This window comes from Zerene cesonia, chromosome 22 (genome assembly GCF_012273895.1).
Source record: "Zerene cesonia ecotype Mississippi chromosome 22, Zerene_cesonia_1.1, whole genome shotgun sequence".
NCBI lineage: Eukaryota > Metazoa > Arthropoda > Insecta > Lepidoptera > Pieridae > Zerene > Zerene cesonia.
Window position 1 is genome coordinate 4,216,001 of NC_052123.1, and position 27,358 is coordinate 4,243,358.

Consider the following 27,358-nt stretch of genomic DNA (forward strand, 5'->3'; position numbering starts at 1 on the left):
GTAATAGGTCCCGTCCCTTTGGGTAGGGAATCCAAGTTTGGGTAGAGAAAAACCGAGTAAGTTAGCCAAAAATAAATACGTATAATTTTTCTTTTTTGGGTAATTCCCTCGGTTAAAAAATAGCTTAAATGTAGACTATATTTTTCATAACGTTACATCCAGCTTGTGAATAAATAAAAAAACAATTAAATAAATCTACATAGTTGGTTTTTTAACAGGTTTAAAACGCGGTCAGAACTCGCAAGGCACAAATGTGGATATACAAAAACCACAAGTCAAAGGTCAGTGAAGATTAATATTAATTCTTATTAAAATTATCTTCATTTAACTAGAGATCCGCCCGTGCAAACACACAAATTTAAGCATGTATTCAATAATAATAAACATATGCAATTATATATTTGCTTATCTGATAAAACTAAGAGTAATTGAATAATAAAAGATTACAAATTGTTAAATTTGGCATTTTATGTGTAATTTGGTCTAACTAAAGATATAGGATAGTTTTTACGAGTATTTCGATTAATTACCCAACTAGCTGTGACCCGCGGTTGAAACCGCGTAAGTCCGTATCCCGTAGGAATATCGGTATAAAAAGTGCCTATGGGTTATTTCAGTTGTCCAGCTATCTACGAAGCAAAATAGTATTATTATTCACCAATAGATGTCAGGAAAAAAAAAACACGAATAAAACACGAACATGTCATTTTCAAAAAAAAAATTCCTAGCTAGATCGATTTATCGCCCCCGAAACCCCGTATATACTAAATTTCATGAAAATCGTTGGAGCCGATTCCGAGATTCCAATTATATATCTTCTCTAATATATAAAATTCTCGTGTCACAGTTTTCGTTGCCAAACTCCTCCGAAACGGCTGGACCGATTCTTATGAAATTTTGTGTGCATAATATTGGGAATCGGCCAACATCTATTTTTCATACCTCTAAAGGATAAGAGTAAGGCAGAAAAGCGTTTGCCGGGTCAGCTAGTATATATATATATATATATATACAAGAATTGCTCGTTTATAGGTATAAGATAATTTATAATCTTAATTTTTGTAATTATTACTCGGCCACAGCCACCCGTGTCCGGGTATGCTAGTCCTACTAATATTATAAATACCGCTAGTTAGTTTTGGTATAAAACTACAAACGAAACGATTTTTATCGATTTAATTTAATTTCAATATTTATTTTTTGCATCGGCTTGAAATGCGCCATTAACTGACGGGTCCTGGGTTCGAATCCCGGTGGGGACGCACAAAAGAATTTGTCTCATTCTGGCAGGACGCAAGAGGCTGATCACCTACTTGTCCATAAAGAAAATCAATCAGTGAAACAGATGTATATCGTCTGTCCCATGCCCCACTAGGATCGCGGTACTTTTTTATGCATGTTGATTTGTCGTCTTAAAATGGAGTAATTTAGAAAATTGTGATGTCCCCTTTCAAGCTCTAATTTTATTCAAAGATGTCTGAAGAATATGAAAATACAACGTATAATGATATTCTTAGTTATGCAAACATATAGCATTCGTTGCTAATTTTCAACCTAGTATTTTCTTGTGTTTTGATTTTACGCGAGTATTATACATTTAGAAATTAGAGACTTTTAAACGGACGGAGACTGAGTCTCACCGTGACCACGCTCGCTGTAAAGCGTTCGAAACGTCGGGTTAATAATATAATGAATAAATCGCGTTTAAAATCCATTTAAAAGTGTTTAATTCATAAATTTTCAACCTATTTCAAAAAAAGGAGGAGGTTTTCAATTCGACTTTATTTTATTTTGTTACCTAAGTACTTTCGACTGGATGAAACGATTTTGATTGTACTTTTTTTCTTTGAAAGCTGGTGCCTTCCGTATGGGTCAATATAAATTCTAACAACTTGAAGGCAGTGTAGTTCTTGTCAAAAATAATTATTAGAATCTTACGCTAATTGATATAGGATCTATTTTACCTTGCTAACCTTCTTGGTTCAGTGGTTAAAGAGTTATCGTAACATGAAGGTTCGGTTCCCGGAGATCCACTCTCTTAGAAAAATTTGTCTGACTTAGAAAAATTTCTCGCTCGGGCAAGCCAAGTAGTAGTTTAAAAGGTAAAGAAAATCGATCAGAGATACAGGTGTGAAATGCATCTGCCCCATACCCCACAAGGGGACACTAATATATTTTTATTAGGCGCTATCACTATGACGAAGGCCATATTGTAGATAATAAATACATCGCAAAGTTATGTAAATATAAATCGAGAGATTATTATTTATTAACACAATAAGGTTTTATAATTATAAATTAAATGAAAAATTTATATCTATTTAAAATTTTAGATGAGGAAAATTATAGTTTTTGTAAGGTCAATATTTCACCATTGATCATAAACAAATTACGTAACTATAATAAGAATTACGTTTTAAACTATATAAGAGCGTTTATATACGACATTAAGTCCCTTCCTCTTGGTAGCAATTGTATGACTCAACTTGTTCTATATAAATTTATATTAAATCTGTCATTACATTCTATGCAGACATTTTTACATAACTATATCTAATTCGATTTAACTTTCCAGTACGTTTTATTCAGATTAAAAAGCAATTTTAACATTGTTTGTGCGTTTTATGCGTTCCATTGTTAAATAGAGATTTATTAGCTGCTTATTTATTTATTAGTACGAGTAAGATATCGCAACAAGCTAACACCTATACGGCGAGGCGGCCATGTTGCCCGCTGCGCCTTCCCAACCCGCCAGTTTCACGCGGGCATTCGGACGCACGTATCGCGTTCCGCGCTCGCGTCGCGACTGACGCAACTCAACGAGCCGCGTTCGAAATTCGAAAATTCGAATAATTTTTTTTTCCACCATGGTCCGGACCAAGGACGGCGATGGCGGCATAAAAAGTTGCTCCATAGTGTCCGAAGTGCAAAAGAGGCCGTGCCTATTCGACACCAACCACACGAATTATGGTGATAGAGCTGAAAAATTACGGTGCTGGGAGGAAGTTTGCGAGAGCGTAGTGCCTGGCTGGTCTACGCTGCCGGAGACGGAGAAGTTGGCGGCGGGTATGTGCACGCTACCTTGCCCATTTGCGGATGTATGCTTGCGCGCCCAGCGCGTGCGGTTCTAGAAGACACGCACAACCGGTCGGATTGCAATCGTCGCGTTCAACTTGCGTGTTCTTTGTTCGGTCGGGATGCTTTCGAAACGTACCTAGTTCGAATTAACGTTTGCGCTAAGTAAAAACACGTGCTGTTTGCACTTTATGAAATTTTTATAGCGGCCATTTTGTAATTCTAAATTCGAATTACATTTTCCATTGATTTTTTTGCATAGGTCAACGCTGCAAGGTCTTTGTAAACAAAAAAAAAATTGAATATTTTCCCTTTTGCATTTATGCGGTATGATTCGTACGCGCTACAAATATAATTTATCGGCCGATAACAAGTACATACATAACAATATGGTGCCTAGTTATCTTTGCGGTGTAATGGAGCGTCATCTTGCATACGAGTGGGAGCTATTATAAAATCCATACGGCAAACATTTTGAAATTCGAATATTATTTAAACGTACGATGAATATTTTGAAATTGGAATATCGTTACTCGTCACCGTGGTGTTTTTTTTTTTAAAGATAATGTAAGAAAAATTACTGTGATGTAAGCGTTTTGAAATCCGCTTAGTAATTTAAAGTGAAAGGAAGTAAAAATAATGATAATAGATTTACACGCGTGCTAAGGAAATACCCGTTATGTAGGTATTAAATTGAGACTTAGTGTATACGTGGTCTCTCGTCACGTACGTAATTTGAGTTTTTTAATATAGGTACTTATATATTATGTAATAAATAATAATTAATTTTTTATTTTTTCATCTTGAGTTTTTTTTTTTTGTGGAGCGGTTACATGATTACGTTAGTAGTCGATGTTTTTACTGTTGAAGATAAATGAGTGATAAGGAATTAATTAAATAATAAAAATGAATAATTATGAAATATTTGTTATATCCAAGAAAACTATCAACACTCATTGAAAGTGCATAAAATATATTTTAATATAATTCTTATTGTTATATTATAATATGATTCAAAAATAAATACTTATGTAAAAAAGAAAAAAAAAAGCCTGCGAAAATCTTTGAAATTCTGAATTTCTAATTTTTCCAACAATTTATTTATAAATAATGAATTAAAATGATATGATCTATTTAATAAATAAATTGTATAATTATTGTTTATTTCGTCATATGAAAAATCATGTTGGAAATGCAGCAGGTAGATGTCTAAGTAGGCAACTTAAAAAACTCTTATAAGAGTAATATTTTGCTTGTAATATATATAATATGTATAACTATGTAATTAAAATGAGCACAGCTGTGGAATAAATAAAACTAATATTATGAAGCTGAAGAGTTTGTTTGTTCGAACGCACTAATCTCAGGAACTACTCGTCCGATTTGAAAAATTCGTTCAGTGTTAGTTAGCCCATTTATTGAGGAAGGCTCTAGGCTATATGTATGTATCACGGGCGAAGCCGGGGCGGACCGCTAGTTATAGGGATACCCAGGATCAATTGTTTATTTGTCCATCATTCTCAACGCAACAGCGTAGGTATATCATGAATCTTGGGGTAAGGAATAAGGATAAGACTCTGCTAGTTAGAGAAATCTTTAAATGATCAATGAAATTGTATAAATAAGAAAACCTTCGGTATTTTAAAATATCTTCATTTCGCATAGAAATAACAGGAAAATCTGTATCATTGTGAAGTCATGTGCTTATTCATTATTTAAGTTACCTTAAAAAAACACCTTCATATGGAATCCCCAACTGCATAAAAAATTGCTCACCCATCCAATTGGTGACCGGGCCAAATGATGCTTAACCTATTTTTTTTATAATTTCTTGTTCTACCGGCATTAATATAATCTAACTATAACGGATCATATAAAAATAAAAAACAATTCTTTCAAAAAATTTTACATAATATAGTTACATATACTAGCTGCATCCCGCGGTCTCGCCGGCGTAAGTACGTATCCCGTAGGAATATCGGGATAGAAAGTTGCCTATATGTTATTCCAGTTGTTCAGCTATCTACGTACCAATTTCATTGCAATCGGTTGGGTAGTTTTTGCGTGAAAGAGCAACAAACATACACACATCCATACAAAATTTCTATTATATATTCCTACGGGATACGGACTTACGCGGGTGAAACCGCGGGGCGCAGCTAGTAAGAAATATTTTTCTTCGCGAGTTTTCAATAATTTTCAATCCTGGTGAAGAAATTTTGCAATAAATCATAATAACTAATTATTTTTATACGACAAATGTATACTAATATTATAAAGATGTAGAATTAGTGCATTTTGTGTGTTTGTTACGTTGTATGTATTAATGGATCTACGTGATAGACTAATAAATATATAATTGAAAGTTATGATATATATTTAAAGATAAATTCTATAATTGAAAGTTATGAATACTAACTAATACTTAACTAGACGCTTGTCCCGGCTCCGCCCGTATATTCAGATTCTCCTGTTTACCCCAAGGGAGCTTATTCCCTGTCTGCATACCAAATTTCATTAAAATCCGTTCAGTAGTTCCAGCGTGATCGACGGACAAACATCCAAAAAAACAAACTTACACATTTATCATATTATTAGTGTGATTAGTATAATTTACCGTCACAGTATATCGACATAGGTAATGTGTTCTATTCTGTAGCATGTAATTAAATGAAAATATAGCAAATAAAGGTCAATTTCAAAAACAAACGTTTAAAACTAAAACTATTACGAACGTGTTGTGAAGTGAAACTCTTTAATATATAAGTACAAACAATGCCCGAAGAGCTTACAGATGTAACTTGTGAACCGTCACAGAATCGTTCACAAGCAACTTGTCCTAACTTCCCCTGGCTTGGTCCGGGATAAAAAAAAAAAAGGTGTGTGTGCGATTCACACATGATAGAAGTGAAACTTCAGTAAATCGACAAAAGAATGAATAAAATAGTATGTATATTTCTGTCTCATTCTTTGCCGGCTTCATTCTACACATTTTTGTATTTCTGTCTCTTACCTGTCGTTTTTCCGTTGCATCAAGTTTGAAATCACAACGATTCTAAAGAAGTTTCACTTCAAAATATGTATATTTATTTATTTATTTATTTATTTATTTATTTATAATGCTTTATCGCACAAACTTAGAAAAAAAAAACACCAAGAATACAATAAACAGAAAAAAGGCATCGATTGTACAAGAGGCGGCCTTATTGTTTAACAGCAATCTCTGCCAGGCAACCTGGTTGAAAAAGGAAATGTACGAAGTTCTGGGATAGTGCAAAAGTAACAAGTATCTAATAATGGGGAAAAAAATACATACACAAATAACACTTTTTTTAACATTTACCACCGGAAGCAGTTACTGCAGAGAAGAGCCGGCAAGTAACTCTGAAGCTGCTATACTGGAGACCACTTTTTTAGTGATAAGACCGCCTTTTGTACAATATTTCCATGTGTTTTCTTCTCGTGTCTTTTTATTTGACGAATAAAAAGTTTTCACTTTCATTATTATTATTGAAGAAATAGTTTGTGCTGTAGGAGGTGAAGCCATGTTATCTTTGAGTGACATCCTACTTCCTACATAATATTATAAATGCGAAAGTTTGTAAGGATGTGTGTGTTTGTTGCTCTTTCACGCAAATACTACTGAACCAATTGCAATTAAATGTGGTACATAGATAGCTGGACAACTGGAATAACATATAAGCAACTTTTTATCCAGATATTCCTACGGGATACGGACTTACGCGGGTGAAACCGCGGGGCGCAACTCAGCGCAGCAGTCGGGATAAAAAATTGCCTATGTGTTATTTCAGTTGTCCAGCTGTCTACGTATAAAATTTCATTGCAATCGGTTCAGTAAAAAGAGAGAAGAGAGAGAAAGAGAGAGAAGAAAGAGTAAAAAAAACAATCCATACATATATACATCCGTCCATACGTACAAAATTCCGCGTTTATAATATAAGTTCGATCATCTGATAAGTATTAACATTGGATTTTATGTATTTATTATGCTAAAAATGATTTATTTTATATATTATATCGCCTTCGTATTGGTTAAATCGTGAACCGCAGTTAACTCTATCGTATTAAATCTGTTATATTTCAAATAACATTTGTAGATATAAACCAATATTATAAAGCTGAAGACTGAATCGATTTTAAAAATTATTTCAACGTTTGATATAATCTCTGAATGACATAGGCTATATGTAAGTATAATGGGCGAAGCCAGGGCGAACAGTTAGTTTTTAATAAAGTCACAGAAACAAAGAAATCAATGTTATTGAGATGAATGAAATAATCCAAACTGGTTATAAAATTATTGCATAACATTTAAGAATCTATTATTAATTTATATTTAACAAAAATATCTTTAATTATATTCAACAAACAACTTTTATAATTAAAAATAACTTTTATCAGTCAATCTCTTAGTATCATGCCTACACAAAACAGTAGTGTCAGTAGAAATAAGTTTTTTTATTATGTATTTCATACGTATAGCTATATTTATATGAACTATATCTGTTTGTGACTCAGAACTACTAAACGGCCAAAAAGAAACGAGTGAAATAACGCAGAATTTTTCAAAGTGACGCAACCGACTGCTTAGAAACGTAGTTGTTGTAAATATCAAGTACATAATTCTAATTAGATTACTATTAAATGCTTACTGTATTATTATTCCGCTGCTGTATAGTATTCTTATGCACTTTTGCCGCATACTTTGTTCGTAAACGTCTATCTATTATTTATTATTGATTTTTTACACGTGTATCCAGCGTAACACGCAACGAAAATATTCCAGAATATAGGTACCTACATCAAAAATTCAAAAATGGAATAATCGTACGTTCCATGTTTCCATATTTGATATTTCAAATGTATCTGTGGAACTGGTTTTAAAACCTCAAAAATTTAAATATCGAACACTCATACCTCGAGTCACATTTAACCAGTATAATAATAGGCAAAAACAAAACAATTGTCTATACTCCTTAGAAACGTAACTCTATCGTATCGTTACAAACGTATATTCATATCAATATGAGCTCTTGACAAAAAAACTTCAACATAATATCGTGTCAATACGCTCTGTACTCAAAGTGGGTACGAATTTATGATAAACATACATCGCTGGGTGTGTTTGGGCGAAATAGCCGCGTGTGCTAGTTGGCGCAGTAATGTATTAACACAAAAGACTCGGGTCGTGAATTATTTGTGAGAATGCATTGGTATATGCGGTATTCGTGACTCAATCGACGCAAGGGGCCGCACCGGCCCGAAGCAGTTCTGTGATATCATATTTACGACTAAATGAAGCGTCGAATATCCATTGCGTATTTGTTCCATGTAATATTCCGATAATACGTTATTGAAACGGCAATGTACGTTCTGCAACAATCGTCGTTTTTAGTATTGAGTAAATTTTATAATTTAAAAGATACGTAATCTTGCTGTGGATTTTGGAATCGGTTTTGATATTCCTCTATCGTAGATGGTGTATAGTAATTATTAACCTTGTATGTCCAATGTACATACATGAATAATTTAATTGTTATGTAATTTATATGGATATGCAACTAATAAGTGTTATAAATTTGTATTTATTTAATATACTGTATCTTATTTATTTATTTTTGGCCAAGCATAAATTATTTTTATACAATTATTATTTGTTGAATTGGTTACAACTTACACAGCGTTTTATCGCGTGCGAAACTTGTTAATTTGCGCTTCACAAAATGGCGGCTGCTTAGTTGCGCGCGTTTTTTTTTTTAATATTAATAATTATAATGTTCGGTTTTAAATAACCTTTGATGGCCGTCATAGTTGGAAAATGTTTTTTTTTTCTAACTTATATAACCTCATTGATCTTTTAAATAGGGTTATGGAAATTAAAATGTGTTTTAATATATTATAACGCATAATAGGCATATAAATAAAACTTAGGTTCAATTGGGGATTTAGGATATAGGTTTTTAATACGTAAGTACTGAATCGTGTTGAGTGAAATATCGTGCGTGTGATAGTTTATGTGATTTGGTATTTTAAACAAAACTTATCTAGGGAAGCTTATCTATACTTCTATAAAGAAGAAATCTATACCAATATATAATAAAACAGATAAAAAAATAACAGACAAATATAAAAAATGGAAGGTTTAAATATTTGTTTAAGTGTTTATATATATAAAAATAGACTTTGATTTATACATTTCCAAAGTACATATGTGAATTAGTTGAATTAAATTTTGGTGATCCTTTTGTTAGTAGAGAAATAAGAATCTCTGAGTAAGTTAGATTATTTATAATTAGTTTTTTTTTATCAAATCAAAAAGAGCTGGGATGAACAGCTTTTAAAAAATAATTCATTGAAATAACATTAAAATCCATATGACTGCATTGTTACGAAAACTCCGATGTGAATAAACCGGCCAAGCGTGTGTCGGTCTCGCACATAAGGTTGTGTTCAAGGTTAATCTTAGGCGGATAGTTTTTATGAGGCTAAGATTTTCTTTCCTTCTCGGTACAGTGGTTTTGGCGTTTGCGTTAACTTAGGTTCGATTTCCGACGGAGTCTCATAATATAAGTTATAAGCTATAAATAAATAATGCAAAAATCTGTTCACCCAGTAAAAAGTTAGTAGGTCATATACACAAAAAAGATACAGTCGGCTTGATAACCTCCCCTTTTTTGAAGTCGGGTAAGAAATTTAATAATGGGCAATGAAAGTTAGTTTGTAAGAAAGAAAAGAAACTTCTATGCTTGTCTTATTTTATGAAATACTAGCTGTAACCCGCGGCGTCACTCGCGCGGTACCCGTCTAAAAAGAAGCGCATGCGCTAATCCAGACTATAATAATCTATCTCTGTATGAAATTTCATACAAATACGATAAGCTGTTTCCGCGTGAAAGAGTTACTAACATCCATACATCCATCCATCTATCGTTTATAATATTAGTAGGATGTCAGTTCAGTAGCGGGTTCGAGGCCCAGGCGTTGGTCTGGAAATTTGTTTTTTTTTTTTTTTTTGAAATAAGAAGGCAACATAGCATCTCCTTTTAACCGCCTCATTGGTACAGTGGTTCACGCGTGAGTGTGGATTAGAATGGCCCTGGGTTCGATACCCGGTGGTTTAAAAAAACGCGGTCTGGTTGATCGCCTACTTGTCCGTAAAGTAAATTGATCATTGAAACAGTTATATAAAGCATCTGCCCCATACCCCACAAGGGGACACGGTGGATAACAAAGGACTTCTTATTGCATTTGCGGATGGTAGAATAAGTTATCGTAAAAAAAAGAAAATGGTACAAATGGCGGTCTTTATCGCCTACGGCGATCTCTGCCAGGCAACCGATAGGTGGTACTATTGGACATATTTATTTTTTAATGATGAGATTTGTGTACACACAAGTATGTAAGTTCGTTTGTAATGCTTGATCGATTTTGAAAATATTTTCACAAGCTGCAATATTTATCAAAAGTAGCCCATTTTTGTTTATACCCCAGACAAACCCAGGCCGAGTATTATAGTTATTTTTTTATTCTATTAGGCATTATTCTACTCCAAACGATGTGCATAACACGGTAATACGAGATTATGTAATCTTCTCGCTCTTATCGCGTATGAGGGAAAGAGACGACAATAGGTTTCTTGCTAAACACTGACACAGCGCGTTCGGATTTCTGGCAAAGGTGCAAGTGACAATAAATGATATTATGTTTAAACGCGTAATATAAGATTTAATACTATTCTAATTTATATAATACGTTATAGAAATGAAATTCAAATATCTATCTTAAATATAAATGTTTATAATAGACGTTTGTTGAATTTGTTTCAAAAATGGGATTTTAATAGATTATGAGATCTTGTTTTCGAATAACTTACTTTCAAATACATTTTTAATAATTGCGTCGCAAAGCCATAGATAGTGTCTTGACGAAATCTCGTCACCGAGACGTTTTACGAGGAAACTATCTATGAATGAAATAAACTAGAGAAAATTTTCCCATAATCTTTAGTATATGCCTCCTTGGTAGAGTGGGTAACGCGTGAGCGTAGAACCGAGGGGTCCTGGGTCCAAGACACGTTCGGTTTATAAGACGCTCTTGTAAACTTCACCTGTATGTTTGTATGTAACCGACTCCTTTAGACGCGATTTTGACCCACTTGAACGGACATGATTTTGATTTGACCGCCTGCTCGGTACAGTGGTTAACGCGTGAGCTTAGAACCGAGGGGTCCTGGGTTCGATTCCCGGTGGGGTCAGCAGGGGGCAGGACACAGATAGCTGATAACCTACTTGTCCATAAAGAAAATCGATCCGTGAAACAGATGTATATCATCTGCCCCATACCCCATTAGGGGACACGGGACTTCACTATTACAAACGGACAGGATTTAATTCAAGCTTTGTACACTTATCAAGGATCGGTGCAATGCAATAGTTTTATAAGTTTATCTTATGAACCTTGTTATGAGCGCCAGGATTAAGTTATTTCCTTACTTAGATGCACTGTATAATAGGTCATAGGAAGTTAGTTATTAAGTCGAATTGTGGCAATGTATTTAATTAAGTTGAATTTTGATTGTGATATTCATTTTTTATTTATTATTTGTATTGATTTAATCGTAATTTAATTGATAATTTAATTACTATGAATATATCTACACTAATATTATAAAGAGGAAAACTTTGTTTATTTGGTTGTAATGAATAGGCTCAAAAACTACTGGACCGATTTTAAAAATTGTTTCACCATTCAAAAGCTACATTATCCACAAGTAACATAGACTATATCTATGTACCACGGGCGAAGCCGGGGCGAACAGCTAGTCTTAATATATAAAAATTCAGTGTCATGATGAATGTTCCCAATGAACTCTTCACCAGCTCCACCGATTTTGATGAAATTTGGTATTTTATTTATTTATTTATTTATTTAACTCTTCAACAAGATTGTACATAGAAGGAAACTTAGAGATAATAATAATAATAATGAATAAAATAAAGCGCACAATTTGTTTGGCGGCCTTATCACTTAGAAGTGATCTCTTCCAGGCAACCACGGTATTTGTTTTATGTGTAATTTGGTCGAACTTAAGGTATAGGATAGTTTTTATTTCGATTAATCATCTTAATAATTTATAATCTTAATATTTTTAATTATAACTCAGCCACAGCAAAGCGTGGCCGGGTATGCTAGTGATGTATATAAAATAGGCCACTTATATGTACGTGTCCGCAGTAAATATTGTTGTGTCAAACATTGAAGATATAGGCTTTATAATGGAGTTTGTGTAGAAATGAAGAACAAAACACAAATATCCACTATAGTTTATTCACTACTAAAGATTTGAACACTTTTACAATGAATACATTCCTATATTGCGAAATCTTTAGTCTATTACAATAAGTTAACAAAGAACCTCAACGAAACTCTTAACAAACTCTTAACGACTCATTAACTTCATAACGACTCTCTTACAAAAACGCGGCCGATGACAAATTTAATGTTGCCGCGCTCCCATTGGCCGAGCGTGGACCAACGCGGCCATCGTATAGAATTATGGTCGCGTTAACCTCTCTTTGAAATTTACCGCCGCTCGGGTGCGTTCCGTTACAGCTTCTGAAAAACAGTTTATACTTATCTTAGGAAGCTAAGATCGCTTTAAATATGTTTAACTAGCTGCGCCCCGCGGTTTCAGCCGCGTAAGTCCGTATCCCGTAGGAATATCGGGATAGAAAGTAGCCTTTGTGTTATTCCAGTTGTTCAGCTGTCTACGTACAAAATTTCATTGCAATCAGTTTAGTAGTTTTGGCGTGAAAAGAGCAACAAACACACACACATTTATAATTTTAGTTAGGATGGTATCTATTAAATAAATTCTATCTATGTATGATTTATGATTCTATCGAATATTTTTTTTACTATATCCATTTATTTTATCATTTATGTGGTTTCTCAAGTACCTATTACCGATATTTTTTACGTCATAGCGGGCATGTGGTCTGGTGGTTCGCCTGATGGTAAGCGATCACCACCGCCCAGGAACTTTTGTAGAGGTAGGGCCACTGCAAATTTTAAGAGGTAAGGAAGAGGAGAGGATTGATGACTAGAAAGATGTAATGGGCTGGAAAGGGTGAGGAAAAGGATACGGGCCTCCGTTTACCTTACCGTTTGTCATATATAATTCTAAAAGAGAGTTACAACACTGAAGTTGTATATACAATTATTGTACTATCGCCCGTAGTAATGGCTTTCTTAATAATGATGTAATTTCGTAAACAGATAGCACTTACAACCAAAATAGCATACGATTTTATTGAAATACTCACTTGCACCTCTTAAATTATGATAAGCTTAACACTTAAGCTTTACTTAGATTTGAGTTTGAACTCAGTCACGATTAGCGTTTAATTTCAACACTGATATCACATTTAATTTACGCATTAAATGTTTTGTAATCAGTGATTTACTGTTAATTAGTTCAGTATTCACTTCGTTTCATTATTTAATTAACCTTCCTAAGTGCGGTTAAGCATCCATTTATTGATTTCTTGTGCGTACCAATATTTTCAATTAACAAACAAACAAACAAACAAAAACACTTTATTGTGCACCAATGATAAAAAGTAATATAATACAAATATATATATATATATATATATATACATTAAAACATAAACATTCACGAGCACAACAGGCGGTCTTATCGCTAAGGCAGCGATCTCTTCCAGACAACCTGGTGGTCAAGGAGAAACTGTGGAAAATATAAGTATGGGTAATTATTATTTAAGAAAAGCCAAAGAAAATCATTAATTAAAAATATATATTAAAAGCCAATTATTTATAGTCGATGGTTTCTCACGGCTCACGCACACAGATGGTTATGGCGTGTGTGTGATACAATGCCGGCACGCACACATGCGTACAATAGTCGCGCCATTTTTAAGCATATTTATTATATGGTATATTGTATTGAGATAGAACAATAATGATAATCTATACGTACGTATAATATAAATGTTTTATGGAAACTAAAATATAGCTTTGGGAGGGGGCTCCCCCCCTTTAATGTTCATTTAAAGGGGTTATTGGTAGGGGGATGTTCAACGGCATAAAGTTAGTAGGGTAGAATCTTATTAATTAGTATATTGATTATTAATTATTATTATCAGAACTAGACCAAACTAATATAAGACCACATGTCAAACAACAACTTTTGCAAATTAAAATCATCAAAGTGTATGGATGTTTGTTACACTTTCACGCGAAAACAGCTTATCGTATCTGTGTGAAATTTGGTACAGAGATAGATTATTATAGTCTGGATTAGCGCATGCGCTCTTTACCCGGGTGCCTACCACGTGCGTGACGCCATGGTTTACAGTTAGTTATGTTATAATTTAATGCTCAATAAAATAACTGACCTATATCCAATTATCCTATTTCCTACTAATCCTACTCGTCCTACTCGTATTATAAATGCGAAAGTTTGTAAGGATGTGTGTGTTTGTTGCTCTTTCACGCAAAAACTACTGAACCGATTGCAATGAAATTTGGTACGTACACAGCTGGACAACTGGAATAACATATAGGCAACTTTTTATCCCGATATTCCTACGAGATACGGACTTACGCCGGTGAAAACGCGGGGCGCTAGTTGTGTATATTTATCCAATACATGTATAACTATCTAGTCTCTGTACATTTATAAAATAAATCACGAATTGCCATCTTCGTATGTAGTATGCTTATTTTAAACTGATGTTAGAAATCAAATCTCAAAACAAATTGATCTAATATTTACAAATATACGTATTATTTCAATTGGAAAATAGTTACGCCACATACTGGGGAAGGGGGTTCGTAGAATCTGACAACCTGCGACATGAAGGGGGAGGGGTCAAAAGAACCTCAAATCCGTGGGACGTCGTTTATGGATGGCCCCTTAAAAAGAAAGCTAGATTACTAGCAACACAGGCACAGCCAGGGCAAACTGCTAGTACATAAAATGCGAGTAGGCGATCGCAAAATTCTTGGTATTATTAATATAAATGAAATGTTATGCGTTATATCTTGGTAATGAAATGATTTCTCGTTTCAATAATTATTGTATATTGGAGGTGTGTTGGAGCATTGTTTTCTTAATGAGACGTATCCTCACTAATATTATAAACGCGAAAATTTGTAAGTATAAATATATGAATGTTTGTTACGCTTTCACGCGAAAACAGCTTATCGTGTCTGTATGAAATTTGATACAGAGATAGACGCACATAGGTTACTTTACCCGGGTATCAAGCGAGGGACGTCGCGGGCTACAGCAAGTATTTAATAAAACTTTCTAAAAAAACCTGTATCAGGAATATAAAAGTGATGACAATAGAATCATTTAAATAATTATGTATTTTACAAGTTTTGATTTATATTATTTATATATCTGATCGGATTCAGCAGGAAAAAACAGAAACTAATTATTTTATCGATGGCAAATAAAAAACTCCCGCTTAATGCGGCTCTTTGAAAAGAAAATAATATAGAAAACAAGCAAAGCTGTTTATTTATTTAAATATGCTTGCTATTCAGGCATGCATTGTTTCTTTCTAAGTACTTAACCAGTATAAGTACATTTATCGTAAGTTAAGTGTTCAATCTAATTTTAATTGGCATTTTTCTCAAATAAATATTGATATGCAATGCTATAATCCGAACTTGAAAATAATTCTAAACGAGTCGAGAAACGCCTGCACCGGGCACGCCTAGAGACTTCTAGAGAATCGTAAAACAACACAATTAAAAAGTCAGTATAACTAATTGAATGAAGATATAATAACATTTCTTCCAGACCCATTAATATAGATCTATTTATAAGCGAAGTGTATTAAAAATGTTGTCTAGAAATTAATGCGCATCTGTCCTATGCAACGGAAGGGAAGACTGAAGAGTGAAGCCTCTCATTCGCGGGGCAGCCGCGCTCGCAAAAGCGCGGGTATTTCGTGTCGCGTCTGTATAATCTGTATTTTAGACAAGTGCTATGGAAACATGGCTATACAGCCAATAAAAATGTGCTCTCTATCGAAAGTGTTCTTTTTTTAAATTGTGTAACTTGTTTTTGTTTTTGTTCCAATTGAAATTCAAGTGGCGTTCTATTTTTAAACATAATTAAATTTTGAATATTACAATTTAGTTATATCTTTTATCGTAATGCTTTGAGTGGTATTTATATTACTGTTTGTATTTGACCTCATTATTCGTGCGTTATTTATTTTTCTTTCATTGCAAGTTGGTATTTTAGGACATGTTTTGGCTCGGGCGGAGTTCATTCGTTCTTTATTTGAATTTTAAACACGTCTTACATTATCATTAAATAAACGTTATTAGTATGAATATTACTTCTCGATACCATGTTCTTTAACCTTATTTTCTAAATCAATATATATAAAAATATAATTCTCACAATAATGTTTGAATTCTAACGTTTTCTAGAATAAAAATCTTTCTCATGCATGTTATTTGAATGATAAATATATTATATTATTTAAAATAAGAATTCTTCAAAAAAAGAACACTATTCGAATGTGAATAAAATTGAAATTTGTAGTGAGAATAATATTGAAATGTTTAATAAGATTTTATAATATAATATTTGGACGGTAAATGATTTTCTCAGAAAAACTTGGTGTTTTTAAGGTCGCCAACAAATGGGTAGGTATTTTATTTTATTTTTTATTAACGCTTCATACATGGCAACTGGTGTGGACTGTGGATACTAGTTATTCTCAAGGACAGGCAGCATATAATCGAAGGAATTTCAATTGATGTGAAAATAATTATTTAACAAAATGGAGTCTCAATTTGAAACGGTTATTATGTGTATTGTTTTATTGATTAGTATATTTAGGCCGTGTAGCTGTTTCGTGTTTCGTTCGTATAATTTTTAATATATTTCGTAGTAAATTTTATTAATCTTAAGAAATTTATGTTATAAATTCTAACTAAATTGTACTACAAACGATGATAATGTTGCTTAGAACTTTTTTTTGATATATAATAAGATTTTTCACGCAAAAAATATAGTGCTATGGAATTTTTTGTCATAGATAAAAAATTTCTATCATACAAAAAGTTACCAGATCACTTAAGTTATTATAATGTGACAGTAATAAATAGTGACGTTATATGTTTTCATTTTATAAATTAACTATGACGCTCGTCCCGGCTCCGCCCGGATATCAAGACTCCTGATTTATCCCAAGGGAGTATTTAAACGGGACAAAAAGTTTCCTATCACCCGAGTCAGCTCATATACCAAACTCTGTCTGTATACCAAATGACCTACACAATATGCACACAAAATTTCATGAGAATCGGTCCAACCGTTTCGGTGGAATATGGGTACGAACATTGCGATATGAGAGTTATACATCCGTCACCCAATGAAGTTGCAGCTTTCTAATGGTGATAGAATTTTTTAAAGCGGTCCGGAATTTTGTGAGTTTATCCATTAAAAACAAACAAACAAACAAAAATACAAATTCTTCCTCATTATAATTTAGTATATATATATACTTATAAAATAAAGAAGCTGTATATTAATATTACTATGTCCCTATGTATGCTTAAATCTTTAAAACTGCGTAACGGATTTTGATGGGTTTTTTTTAATACATAGAGTGATTCAAGAGGTAGAATCGGACCAGCCATTCTCGAGTTTTAGACTAACGAACAGCAATTGATTTTTATAATATATAAGAGGATAAAATCTATTACTACTTCGAATTAACGTGTGTGAAGCCGCTGGCAAGAGCTAGTATTATACCAAATTAATATGTATATATATAATAATTATGACAAGTTTAATTAAATAATAATTATATTTTGTTAAATGTATCGCTTTATGAATATTAGAAGTGCTTGTTTATTTTTTCTAATTAATTTATAATTTATTGCGTACAGTTAAAAGACGATTGTAATGCTAAAGATTAAATATATTTGATGTAAACATACGTATATTACTTTTTAGTACTTGCCGTGGGTAAATAAATCTAAAATAAATCGGTCAAGTGCGAGTCGGACTCGCTCAGTTCGGGTTCCGCATAATTAAGCTGAAGAACATATTCATAGAAATCTGGTCACCGTGTGATTTTTTTTGATACAAGTAGATTATGTTGTCTCAATCTTCAGTAACTGAAAATTTTAACCGTTTAACTAAAGCAGTTCATGAGATACAACCTGGTGTCGGACGGACGGACAGACGTGTTGTTATTAACTGTAACAAATATATAATTTAAAGGTACAGGAATAACCAAGTGCGGGCTGGCAGATGTCACATGTTGTCGAATAAGTAAAATTAATTAATTAAATCTAAGAAATTACAAAGCGTTTTCCTTATTCAACCATCGACCCAAAATTAGGGTTGTCAACTTCTATAAATTTCTGTGTCATGAATGGAGTATGGGTAGTCTGCGCATACGCATCGGTCGGGCGCAGTGCCCTCCGTTATGTCAGACTCCTATTGGAAATAGGGGACTGCCGGCGAAACTCCACGTGGTTCATGGTCGCGAGTATTGTATAAAATTACCGTATACATTTCCGAGTTGTTATTTTTTTTTTTTACGGAAAAAGAGACTGACTGACGTTATGTTATGAACATAATCCTACTTATATTATAAATGCGAAAGTTTATAAGGATGTGTGTGTGTTTGTTGCTCTTTCACGCAAAAACTACTGAACCGATTGCAATGAAATTTGGTACGTAGACAGCTGGACAACTGGAATAACATATATAACTTTTTATCCCGATATTCCTACGGGATTCGGACTTACGCGGGTGAAACCTTGGGGCGCAGCTAGTTTATAAATATTTTTGGGTTAAAAAATAAAATACAAAATTGTACTTACATTTTATATGGTACGCCGTCGGGTTAAGTTTTCAATATATAATATTAAATGAATTCATAGTTATGTACATATGTCATTTTTAATGTAACACTAAAAAAGTTTGTATAATAATATACATATTAAATTATAGAATTTAAATTTCATATGTATGTAGCAGCAATTATATTTTATTGTGTCTTAAATTTAACTTTTATGTACTGTATCGAGAAAACACAGACTCCTGATACACAGAAAGCTATATTAGGAGTCCGGGGTCCATATGATATATAATTTGTTCAATATATGATTTTTTTTTTTTTTTTTTAATGCACTAAATTAAAATAATGAAAAGCGAAACGTTGGCAGCCCTAGATGCAATAACACTAAAGTAATGACAAAATTAGAAGACCTAACAGTCTAACAGACTGTTACGGCCTGATAGCCATTGCTTTCAAAATTCGAAAGGCGCGCTTTCAATATATAAGTTATTTTAGTTGTCATAGACATAGCGTAGTTTTTGTTAACATATATGAAATATACCCGCAACCCGCACTTGGCCAGCGTGGTGGATTATGGCCTGAACCCTCATAGGAGGCCTGTGTCCCAGCAGTGGGAACGTGTATGGGCTGATGATGATGATGATACGAAATATATAACTATATTAATATTTATTCCCATGTTGTTTTCATCATCAGCGTATGTATGTCCCCACTGCTGGGACACAGGCCTCGTGTTAGGGTTCAGGCCATTGTCCACCACGCTGGCCAAGTGCGGGTTGGCAGATGTCACATGTCGTCGAACTTTTGATTCTTGGACATGCCGGTTTCCTCACGATATTTTCCTTCACCGTTTCGAGCAATGATGATGTGGGTTATACGCAGATAAATTGAAAATTAATTTATTTCCTCCATGTTCTTGCCGACAAAACCACGATCTAAAAATTTCAATTCCGAGTTTGTAACTATCATTATGCCAAATTTCATCGAAATCAGTGCTGCACTTTACCCATGATAGGAAAACTAGCATGGAATAGCGGTTCACCCCGGCTTCGCTCGTGGTACATATATAGCTTATGTCACTCAGATGTCTAACTATCCAACGATGATAGAATTTTTAAAACCTGTTCATTAGATCCTGAGATTAGCGCGTTCAAGCAAACAAACTCTTCAGCTCAATTAGTTTAGATTATAATATTACTAGATTATGCCGGCGGCTTTGCACGCGTTAAATTCGGAGTAGTTTAATAGATGTTATTATACATATAAACCTTCCTCTTGAATCACTCTATCTATTAAAAAAACCCATCAAAATCCGTTGGGGAGTTTTAATGATTTAAGCATACATAGGACATAGGGACAGAGAAAGCGACTTTGTTTTATACAATACTAGCTGCGCCCCGCGGTTTCATCCGCGTAAGTCCGTATCCCGTAGAAATATCGGGATAAAAAATTGCCTATATGTTATTCCAGTTGTCTAGCTATCTACGTACCAAATATCATTGCAATCGGTTCAGTAGTTTTTGCGTGAAAGAGCAACAAACGCACACACATACTTACAAACTTTCGCATTTATAATATTAGTAGGATTAGGAATTAGTAGGATAGTAGGATAGGATAGTCATTTGTTAGCATAAAATAGGCGTATTTATAAAATTTAAACTGTTTCTGGATTACTTCTATTATTAAGTTAGGTCTTATTATAAAATATTCACGACTGCAGTTTGCCGGCTATCGATTTTTAGGACACAAAATAGTTCGTAGTACTCTAGGTCATTAGGTAATAGAGAAAAAGTTGTTATCGCCTTGGAAGTTGAAATAATATGATATACTGTGAAATTAATTGGCTATTTCCAACCCTTGTATAATAAATGTAATCTATGCTAATATTATAAAGCTGAAGAGTTTGTTTGAACACACTAATCTCAGGAACTGCTGGTCCGATTTGAAAAATTCTTTCAGTGTTAGATAGCCGATTTATTGAGGAAGGCTGTAGGCTATATATGTACCACGGGCGAAGCCGGAGTGAACAGCTAGTACTTAATATACTCATAAGAGTTATATAATCCACTATATGTATTAATAATTTTCAGTAAGCACGTTATGCGTTTAACAATAAACAGTAGTAGGTTGGGCGAGGGAAAGGGGATTTCATAGGCGATCTATATCGAACTGAATTCTACGAACGTTTATTAGATTCGCCGTGAAATCCTGTACAGGGTATTCGTATAATCATTCCTGGATAACTCGGTTTGTCTTTGTAACGACACGTGTAGATAGTTTTGTGTTCGCGGATAATGATTTTTTATTTTTTATCTGTTTGCGATGCACGTGTATGTTTGTTTTTTTTTTTTGTGTGTGTGTTTCGGATTTGTTTTATTGCAATATTCAGGTATGATGTATTAATGTTGTATACAACAATGGACGTTTATTATTTTTTATTTACTATCTGCGCCTCGCGGTTTCACCTACGTCGTAAATGATGTTCGACGTCCATTCAATCCATCCATCCATCCCCAAAATTAGATTATTTAATACAAAAATAAACTAATTCTAACCAGTAGTTTGCACGATGTATTTTCTTTCCATTTTAGTATAGATAAATTTATATGTAAATTGTTTTCTACAATCCGACTAATAATATAAACACAAAAGTTTATAAATATTCATGGATGGATGGATGGATGTATGGATGTATGGATTGTCACTCTTTCACGCAAAGACAGCTTATCGTATCTGTATGAAATTTGTTAGAGAGATAGATTATAGTCTGATTTAGCAGATAGACTACTTTCTACCCGGGTACCAAGCGAGTGACGCCGCGAGTTACAGCTAGTTTTTTATTTTTATTTTAAATAATATTGTGAACTATGATTGGCTGTGTTTTCATTTATTCTGGTATATCCGTTTCCACCTAGTACAAACATAAAAATAACTATACATGGACATGTATTAATATTATCATTTAATAAAAATTGTCTTAAAAAATGTTTGCACGCGCGTAACTTCCAAACGACTGTACCTAATTGTATTGATGTAACATTTATCATTTATGTGATAAATCATTGTAATTGTCATGATTTTTTAAAAAGCTGATGAAAAAAAAATAACAATTACTATTTCTACCTAGTACAAATCAGTACAAAATAAAATTGCTTAGTCCAAACAAATGATGATAATATATTGAAAATTAAGTACATGAAAAAAAAATTACAACATTTACCCTACACTATTTGCACAGATAAAAAATACGATATGTTATTAAAAATATTATCGTAATATCGATAATACTATGATACGCACCTGCCTCGTGTTATATAAGGTAATGGTGCGTCTACACAGGGCTATTGTGAAATTCAAATGATTTTTTTTTCTTTTTAATCTGTAGTCACTCGAGCGGATGTGTTGTAGGCACTTATGTCAGGAATGGTGCTGCTCCCAAAACAGTCCACCATGACTTCTATCGGACTAAAGGAAACTCGATATTGGCCTAAACCTATCCTATCCTTTCCTACTTCCTACTCTTACTAATATTATAAATGCGAAAGTTTGTAAAGATGTGTGTATGTTTGTTGCTCTTTCACGCAAAAACTACTTAACCGCTTGCAATGAAATTTGGTACGTAGACAGCTGGATAACTGGAATAAGATATAAGCAAATTTTTATCCCGATATTCCTACGGGATACGGACTTACGCGGGTGAAACCGCGGGGCGCAGCTAGAATGATATATATTTAACAAAAAAACTAGTAATTATAATATATTTTTAACATATAGGCAATATAGGATTTGTACACATGTTATCTGGATGGAAATATTTGGTGTTGATGTTCGAGTCAGTTTACCATTAATGGGGATATTAATATATTGTTGTCGACGCTTGTGATTTATGGATGGCATTTGATACCATTGCATTGAACGCGTTCGAAACCTGCCATCTTGGGTCGTATCTGCGTACATGAGTTACCGGAAATGTGTTAAATCTCAGGTATATGCAATTACTAGCTGTGCCCCGCGGTTTCACCCGCATAAGTCTTTATCTCGTAGGGATATTGGAATAAAAAGTTGCCTATGTCTTATTCCAGTTGTCCAGCTGTCTACATACCCAATTTCATTGCAGATAGAGTTACTTTTATTCGATTGGAGATGTAGAATTTGGGGTGTATTAATTCGTCGAGATTTAAAGGCAGGGATTAAAGGCATTTCAAAAGGATTTGAAGGCATCCCAAATTCATACGCATAGCTTCTTAATTTAAACATTTTATCATATTCTATCGTTTAATAAATATGTATTTTTTAGTTCTTCCTTTTCATTATGTACTTCCTACAGACGATAGCATTAATGTTAAGAAATCAATTATTTGATCTGGACCTAGATTCTAAAAGCTTATTATTATTAACGCCCACGTAAAACTTTATGAAACAACTATTTTATTTGGAACTAGTCCAAATAATCTAAATCTAAAGTTAAAACTCTTAAAATAAAACTAATTATTATTATTCAAATTAATAACATTATTTCGTTTAACAGGTAAAGAGGTGCAGAAGAGGTGGCGGTCAATACGCGACTCGTACACGAAGGCGTACAGGCAGGGCAAGTGTCCGCCGCCGGAGCACTGCGCGCCCGGCAGCCGCCGCTACCAGTACCACAGGCAGATGTCCTTCCTGCTGCGAGCGCTGAAGAACAAGTGAGTGGAATGTGCTGGGTGTCCCGCAGGGTTCTACACTTGGCCCTTTGGTGTTTATTGTTTATATTCGCAAGAGTACTGCGTGCAGGGCAACCGCTGCTACCAGTACCATAGGCAGATGGCCTTGCTGCGATCACTAAAGAACAAGTGAGTGAAAAGTTCTGGGTGTTCCGCAAGGCTCTACACTTGGCCCTGTGGTATTCAATGTCTAAGATCGCCGCCAAAACACGCAGAGCAGATGTACTACAGGCAATATTTTCGTTATTTTATTTCTATAGGTTTAAGATAGTACAAAAATATAGACCACACAAATTGTTGTACCAATAAACGTTAATACCTTTAATTTTAATAACGTTAATGTTATGATCTAAGGAACATCCCTAAAAACGTAACAATAAAAATACTCAATCCACCTTGCCCATAGCATAAAAATAAATCAGACGTGAAATGTTTCTGTCACATTACAAGTTTTTTTGTTGGTTTCGTTAAATTGTACCAGAAATAAGAATACCTGACCTCAAGCGGAACTCTTCAAAACGTTTTCCCTCACCAATGAATCATATCTCTATTCGTCATACATTGTTATGAATATTTGGTTGTCAAATAAATCACTTTTTCTTCTTTATTAGTCATGTCGATATCGAGGATTAATTTGATGATTAAAATGATAAAATTCCTAGAAAAGTTCGTTTGAGATTATTATTTACTAGCTGCGCCCCGCGGTTTTACCCGCGTAAATCCGTGTCCCGTAAGAATATCGGGATAAAAAGTTGCCTAAGTTTTAGTCCCGAAATTTAAAAAAATGTTGTATAAAGTGGGAATCGGAGTCGCTACACTTAAGCTTCCGTACAAATAAGCCAATGAGCAACGTAATTTTTCATACTTACCAACATTACGTTATTATCAATGTTAAAAATGTGTCTCTTCTGTTTTCAGAAAACCACGATACTCCCAAGATAAATATGAGTCGTTCTCAGAGATTTCCAACTCGCCCCAACACCCGCCGCCGGAAGAGATGCCCCGCATCAAGCACGAGGGCATAGATAAACCGCTGGATTTAAAAACAAAACCCGACCCGCCAGAACGGCCAGAGACAATAGACAAGTGCAACCAGACCATAGACACGGAGAAGAAACTCGAAATCAAGATCGACGCTAACACCATCTTACCGGACGACCATTTCAACGATGACAAAATGTTCATGAATTCTCTATTGCCATTGTTCAAGAAAATGGACGACGACACCCGACTGCTGTGTCGCATCGAAGTACTGAAGATAATAAGATACGCGCTGCAGGGGAACAATAGCTTCGAAGCGTTGAAAATGGCGGAGGATAGCTTTTTCAAAAATCGAATTAGCGGGATTCTCTCGAAAGAGGTGGAGGTCATGAACAAGACGGAGTCCACGTTGTCTATGACTACGCGCTCGGCGGATGGCAGCCGGCCGGTTAGAAAACGGCGGGTAAGTTTAAAAAACTAAAAATAAAGAAGTAAAACCACAGTCAAGTTAAATTTAAAAATCCTGATAATATATCTTTAATCATGTATTTAAAAGCTACTATACCAATAACATCAAAAAACGTTTTATAATTTCACAAAAGATTGTGGATTTTTTAATCCATATATTTTATACTAATAAATAATAATAAAAGATATTATAATTTTTCCAGCTGCGTTCACCATCGCCTTTGCCGATGCCGCCGAAACGGAGAGGCCCCGGACGTCCCAGAAAAGTAAGTTAAATATAAATGAATGAATGAATGAATAATTTATTGTACACACAAAATAGAATTGCAAATTGCACAATGGACGAATATTAAATGTATAATACATTTCATATTAAATATGAGAAATTATTTTTTGCAAAAAATAAATGCTAAAGACATAGGTCCATCTTAAGTATATACTAAAAAAAATATTGTTTCAGATCCGCCCACCACCATCGGACTCTGAGGAAGACCGGCCGAAGAAACAAAAGAGCTATCCAAAGCTAAAAGTATCACCAATAGAGGTCAATCTCACGCCCGACGAAGATTCCTTGAGCAAAGCCACAAGTGTCGCTCAGTTGTCCACCCCGCTGTTTATGAAGGTACTTTACTCAAACTCAAATATAAACTCAAACTCAAAAGCTCCTCGAACCCTTATTGGAACTCAAAATCAGTTACATACTCAAACTCACACTTAATTTTTAGACATAACAAAACTTAAATACGAAATAATCATTTTTGAATTCCCCTGAAAATGACCTCTACCATCTTCTAATATATAAAATTCCCTTGTTCGTACCCATTCTCCTCCGAAACGGCTGGACCGATTCTCATGAAATTTTATGCACACATCGGGTAGGGTTGAGAATCGGCCGACATCTATTTTTCATATCCTTATGTGATAACAACAAGGCAGAACAGCGCCTGCCGGGTCAGCTAGTATTTACATATATGAAGGTTGTTTATTCTAAATGTATCATTTCTTATGAATATCGAAATGAAAAAAAATTGTAAAGTCCAAAATATAATTTTTTATATATTTTTTTACAGATGTATAATTTGGAGCGCTCTAAACCAGCCGCTACGAATATGCAAGTGTCCGTCAAAACTGAGCCCGTCGACTATCCCGAGGCGAATTATTTAATTTAAATTATTTCATCTCTATGCACAGATTTAGGAATAAATTTAATTGTCTATGTCAACTATTATATATATTTATGGTTATTTTTATATTATTTAATGTTTTTTGTTCTTCTTGTGGAAGTTATTTGTTGATGCACATAGAAAATTAACTTATGTGCAAAGTTAATAGTATAAAAACTTGATGTGTAGAAGAATACTTGTTGTATTTAAAGACATTATAATTATTTCGCGCCAAAAAATGAGAATTTGAAATCGCGGCTGTTATCTGTATTTCAAAATAAGCGGGAAAATGAAACAATGTTAGAATGACACATTCGCCGCTATTTTGCATTCAAAATTCCATTTTTTGGTGACAAATCAATACACATATATAAATATATATACACGGGTCTTTCATAAAATACGTAAGAATCGAATTTATTATATCTTCTATCAAAATTTGTCATGGATATATATTTTTTTAATAATTTATATAATTATTTGTGTATGTACACAGATGAAGTTTTTTTTTGCTATTAGGTAATGACTTGACAATTTATTTCACGTGTTTTATGAGTGCTCCCTTGTGGTATATTTAGTTACGGAATGATTGTGATATATTTTTAGGTTATAGTTTTATTTATACTTTTAAATTCTTATAGAATCTATGTGTATACAGATATCGGTGTTGTGTGGTTCTTTTACAATTAAATAGTAAAACTGTTGTGTAAACAAAATCAAAGCATTTCTAGTTAACTATGTTAAGTTTTAGTTAGTTAGGAATTTATTAATAAATAAAATAATTGTTTAGCAAAAAGTACAGCAAAGGAGATGGAAGTATTTTTAGCGGTTTTACAGTATTTGATATATTTCGTAGAAAATATTTAAATCGAGACCAATGTCGGACTTGTATGGGAAACATTTTAATATTGAGATTTTAAGTGGAAATTCGAGTTTTTAAAATTGCGAAAATGTGATCTCTTGATGTGAAGCTGTACTTTATATTTGAAATATTGATGTTTTTACGATACAGTACATTCCAAATTGTAAGAAAATTTAACTGTCTTACAAGTATGTTATATGTAAAATGAATGTG

General features: G+C 33.7%; 1 protein-coding gene across 3 annotated transcripts; it reads left to right on the forward strand.

Moving 5' to 3' along the window:
- Positions 1-2,738: 2,738 nt before the first annotated feature.
- LOC119835997 lies at positions 2,739-27,358 on the forward strand. 3 transcript variants are annotated; one of them, XM_038361151.1, is made up of 7 exons: positions 16,068-16,092; positions 16,691-16,794; positions 23,497-23,653; positions 24,590-25,115; positions 25,324-25,386; positions 25,581-25,742; positions 26,191-27,358. In XM_038361151.1, the coding sequence occupies exons 2-7, from the start codon at positions 16,791-16,793 to the stop codon at positions 26,287-26,289; spliced, it is 1,011 nt and encodes a 336-aa protein (XP_038217079.1). In that variant the 5' UTR covers positions 16,068-16,092; positions 16,691-16,790; the 3' UTR covers positions 26,290-27,358. The 3 variants fall into 3 exon arrangements, with proteins under 3 accessions (XP_038217077.1, XP_038217079.1, XP_038217078.1); XM_038361149.1 differs by lacking the exons at positions 16,068-16,092; positions 16,691-16,794 and adding an exon at positions 2,739-3,066 and having other exon boundaries at positions 26,191-27,357; XM_038361150.1 differs by lacking the exon at positions 16,068-16,092 and having other exon boundaries at positions 16,642-16,794.

Coding starts and splice junctions, on each gene's coding strand:
- LOC119835997 (XM_038361149.1), top strand. CDS start 2,868: ATGGTCCGGACCAAGGACGGCGATGGCGGCATAAAAAGTTGCTCCATA. Junction 3,067..23,496: donor GACGGAGAAGTTGGCGGCGG/GTATGTGCACGC, acceptor TTCGTTTAACAG/GTAAAGAGGTGCAGAAGAGG. Junction 25,387..25,580: donor GCCCCGGACGTCCCAGAAAA/GTAAGTTAAATA, acceptor ATATTGTTTCAG/ATCCGCCCACCACCATCGGA.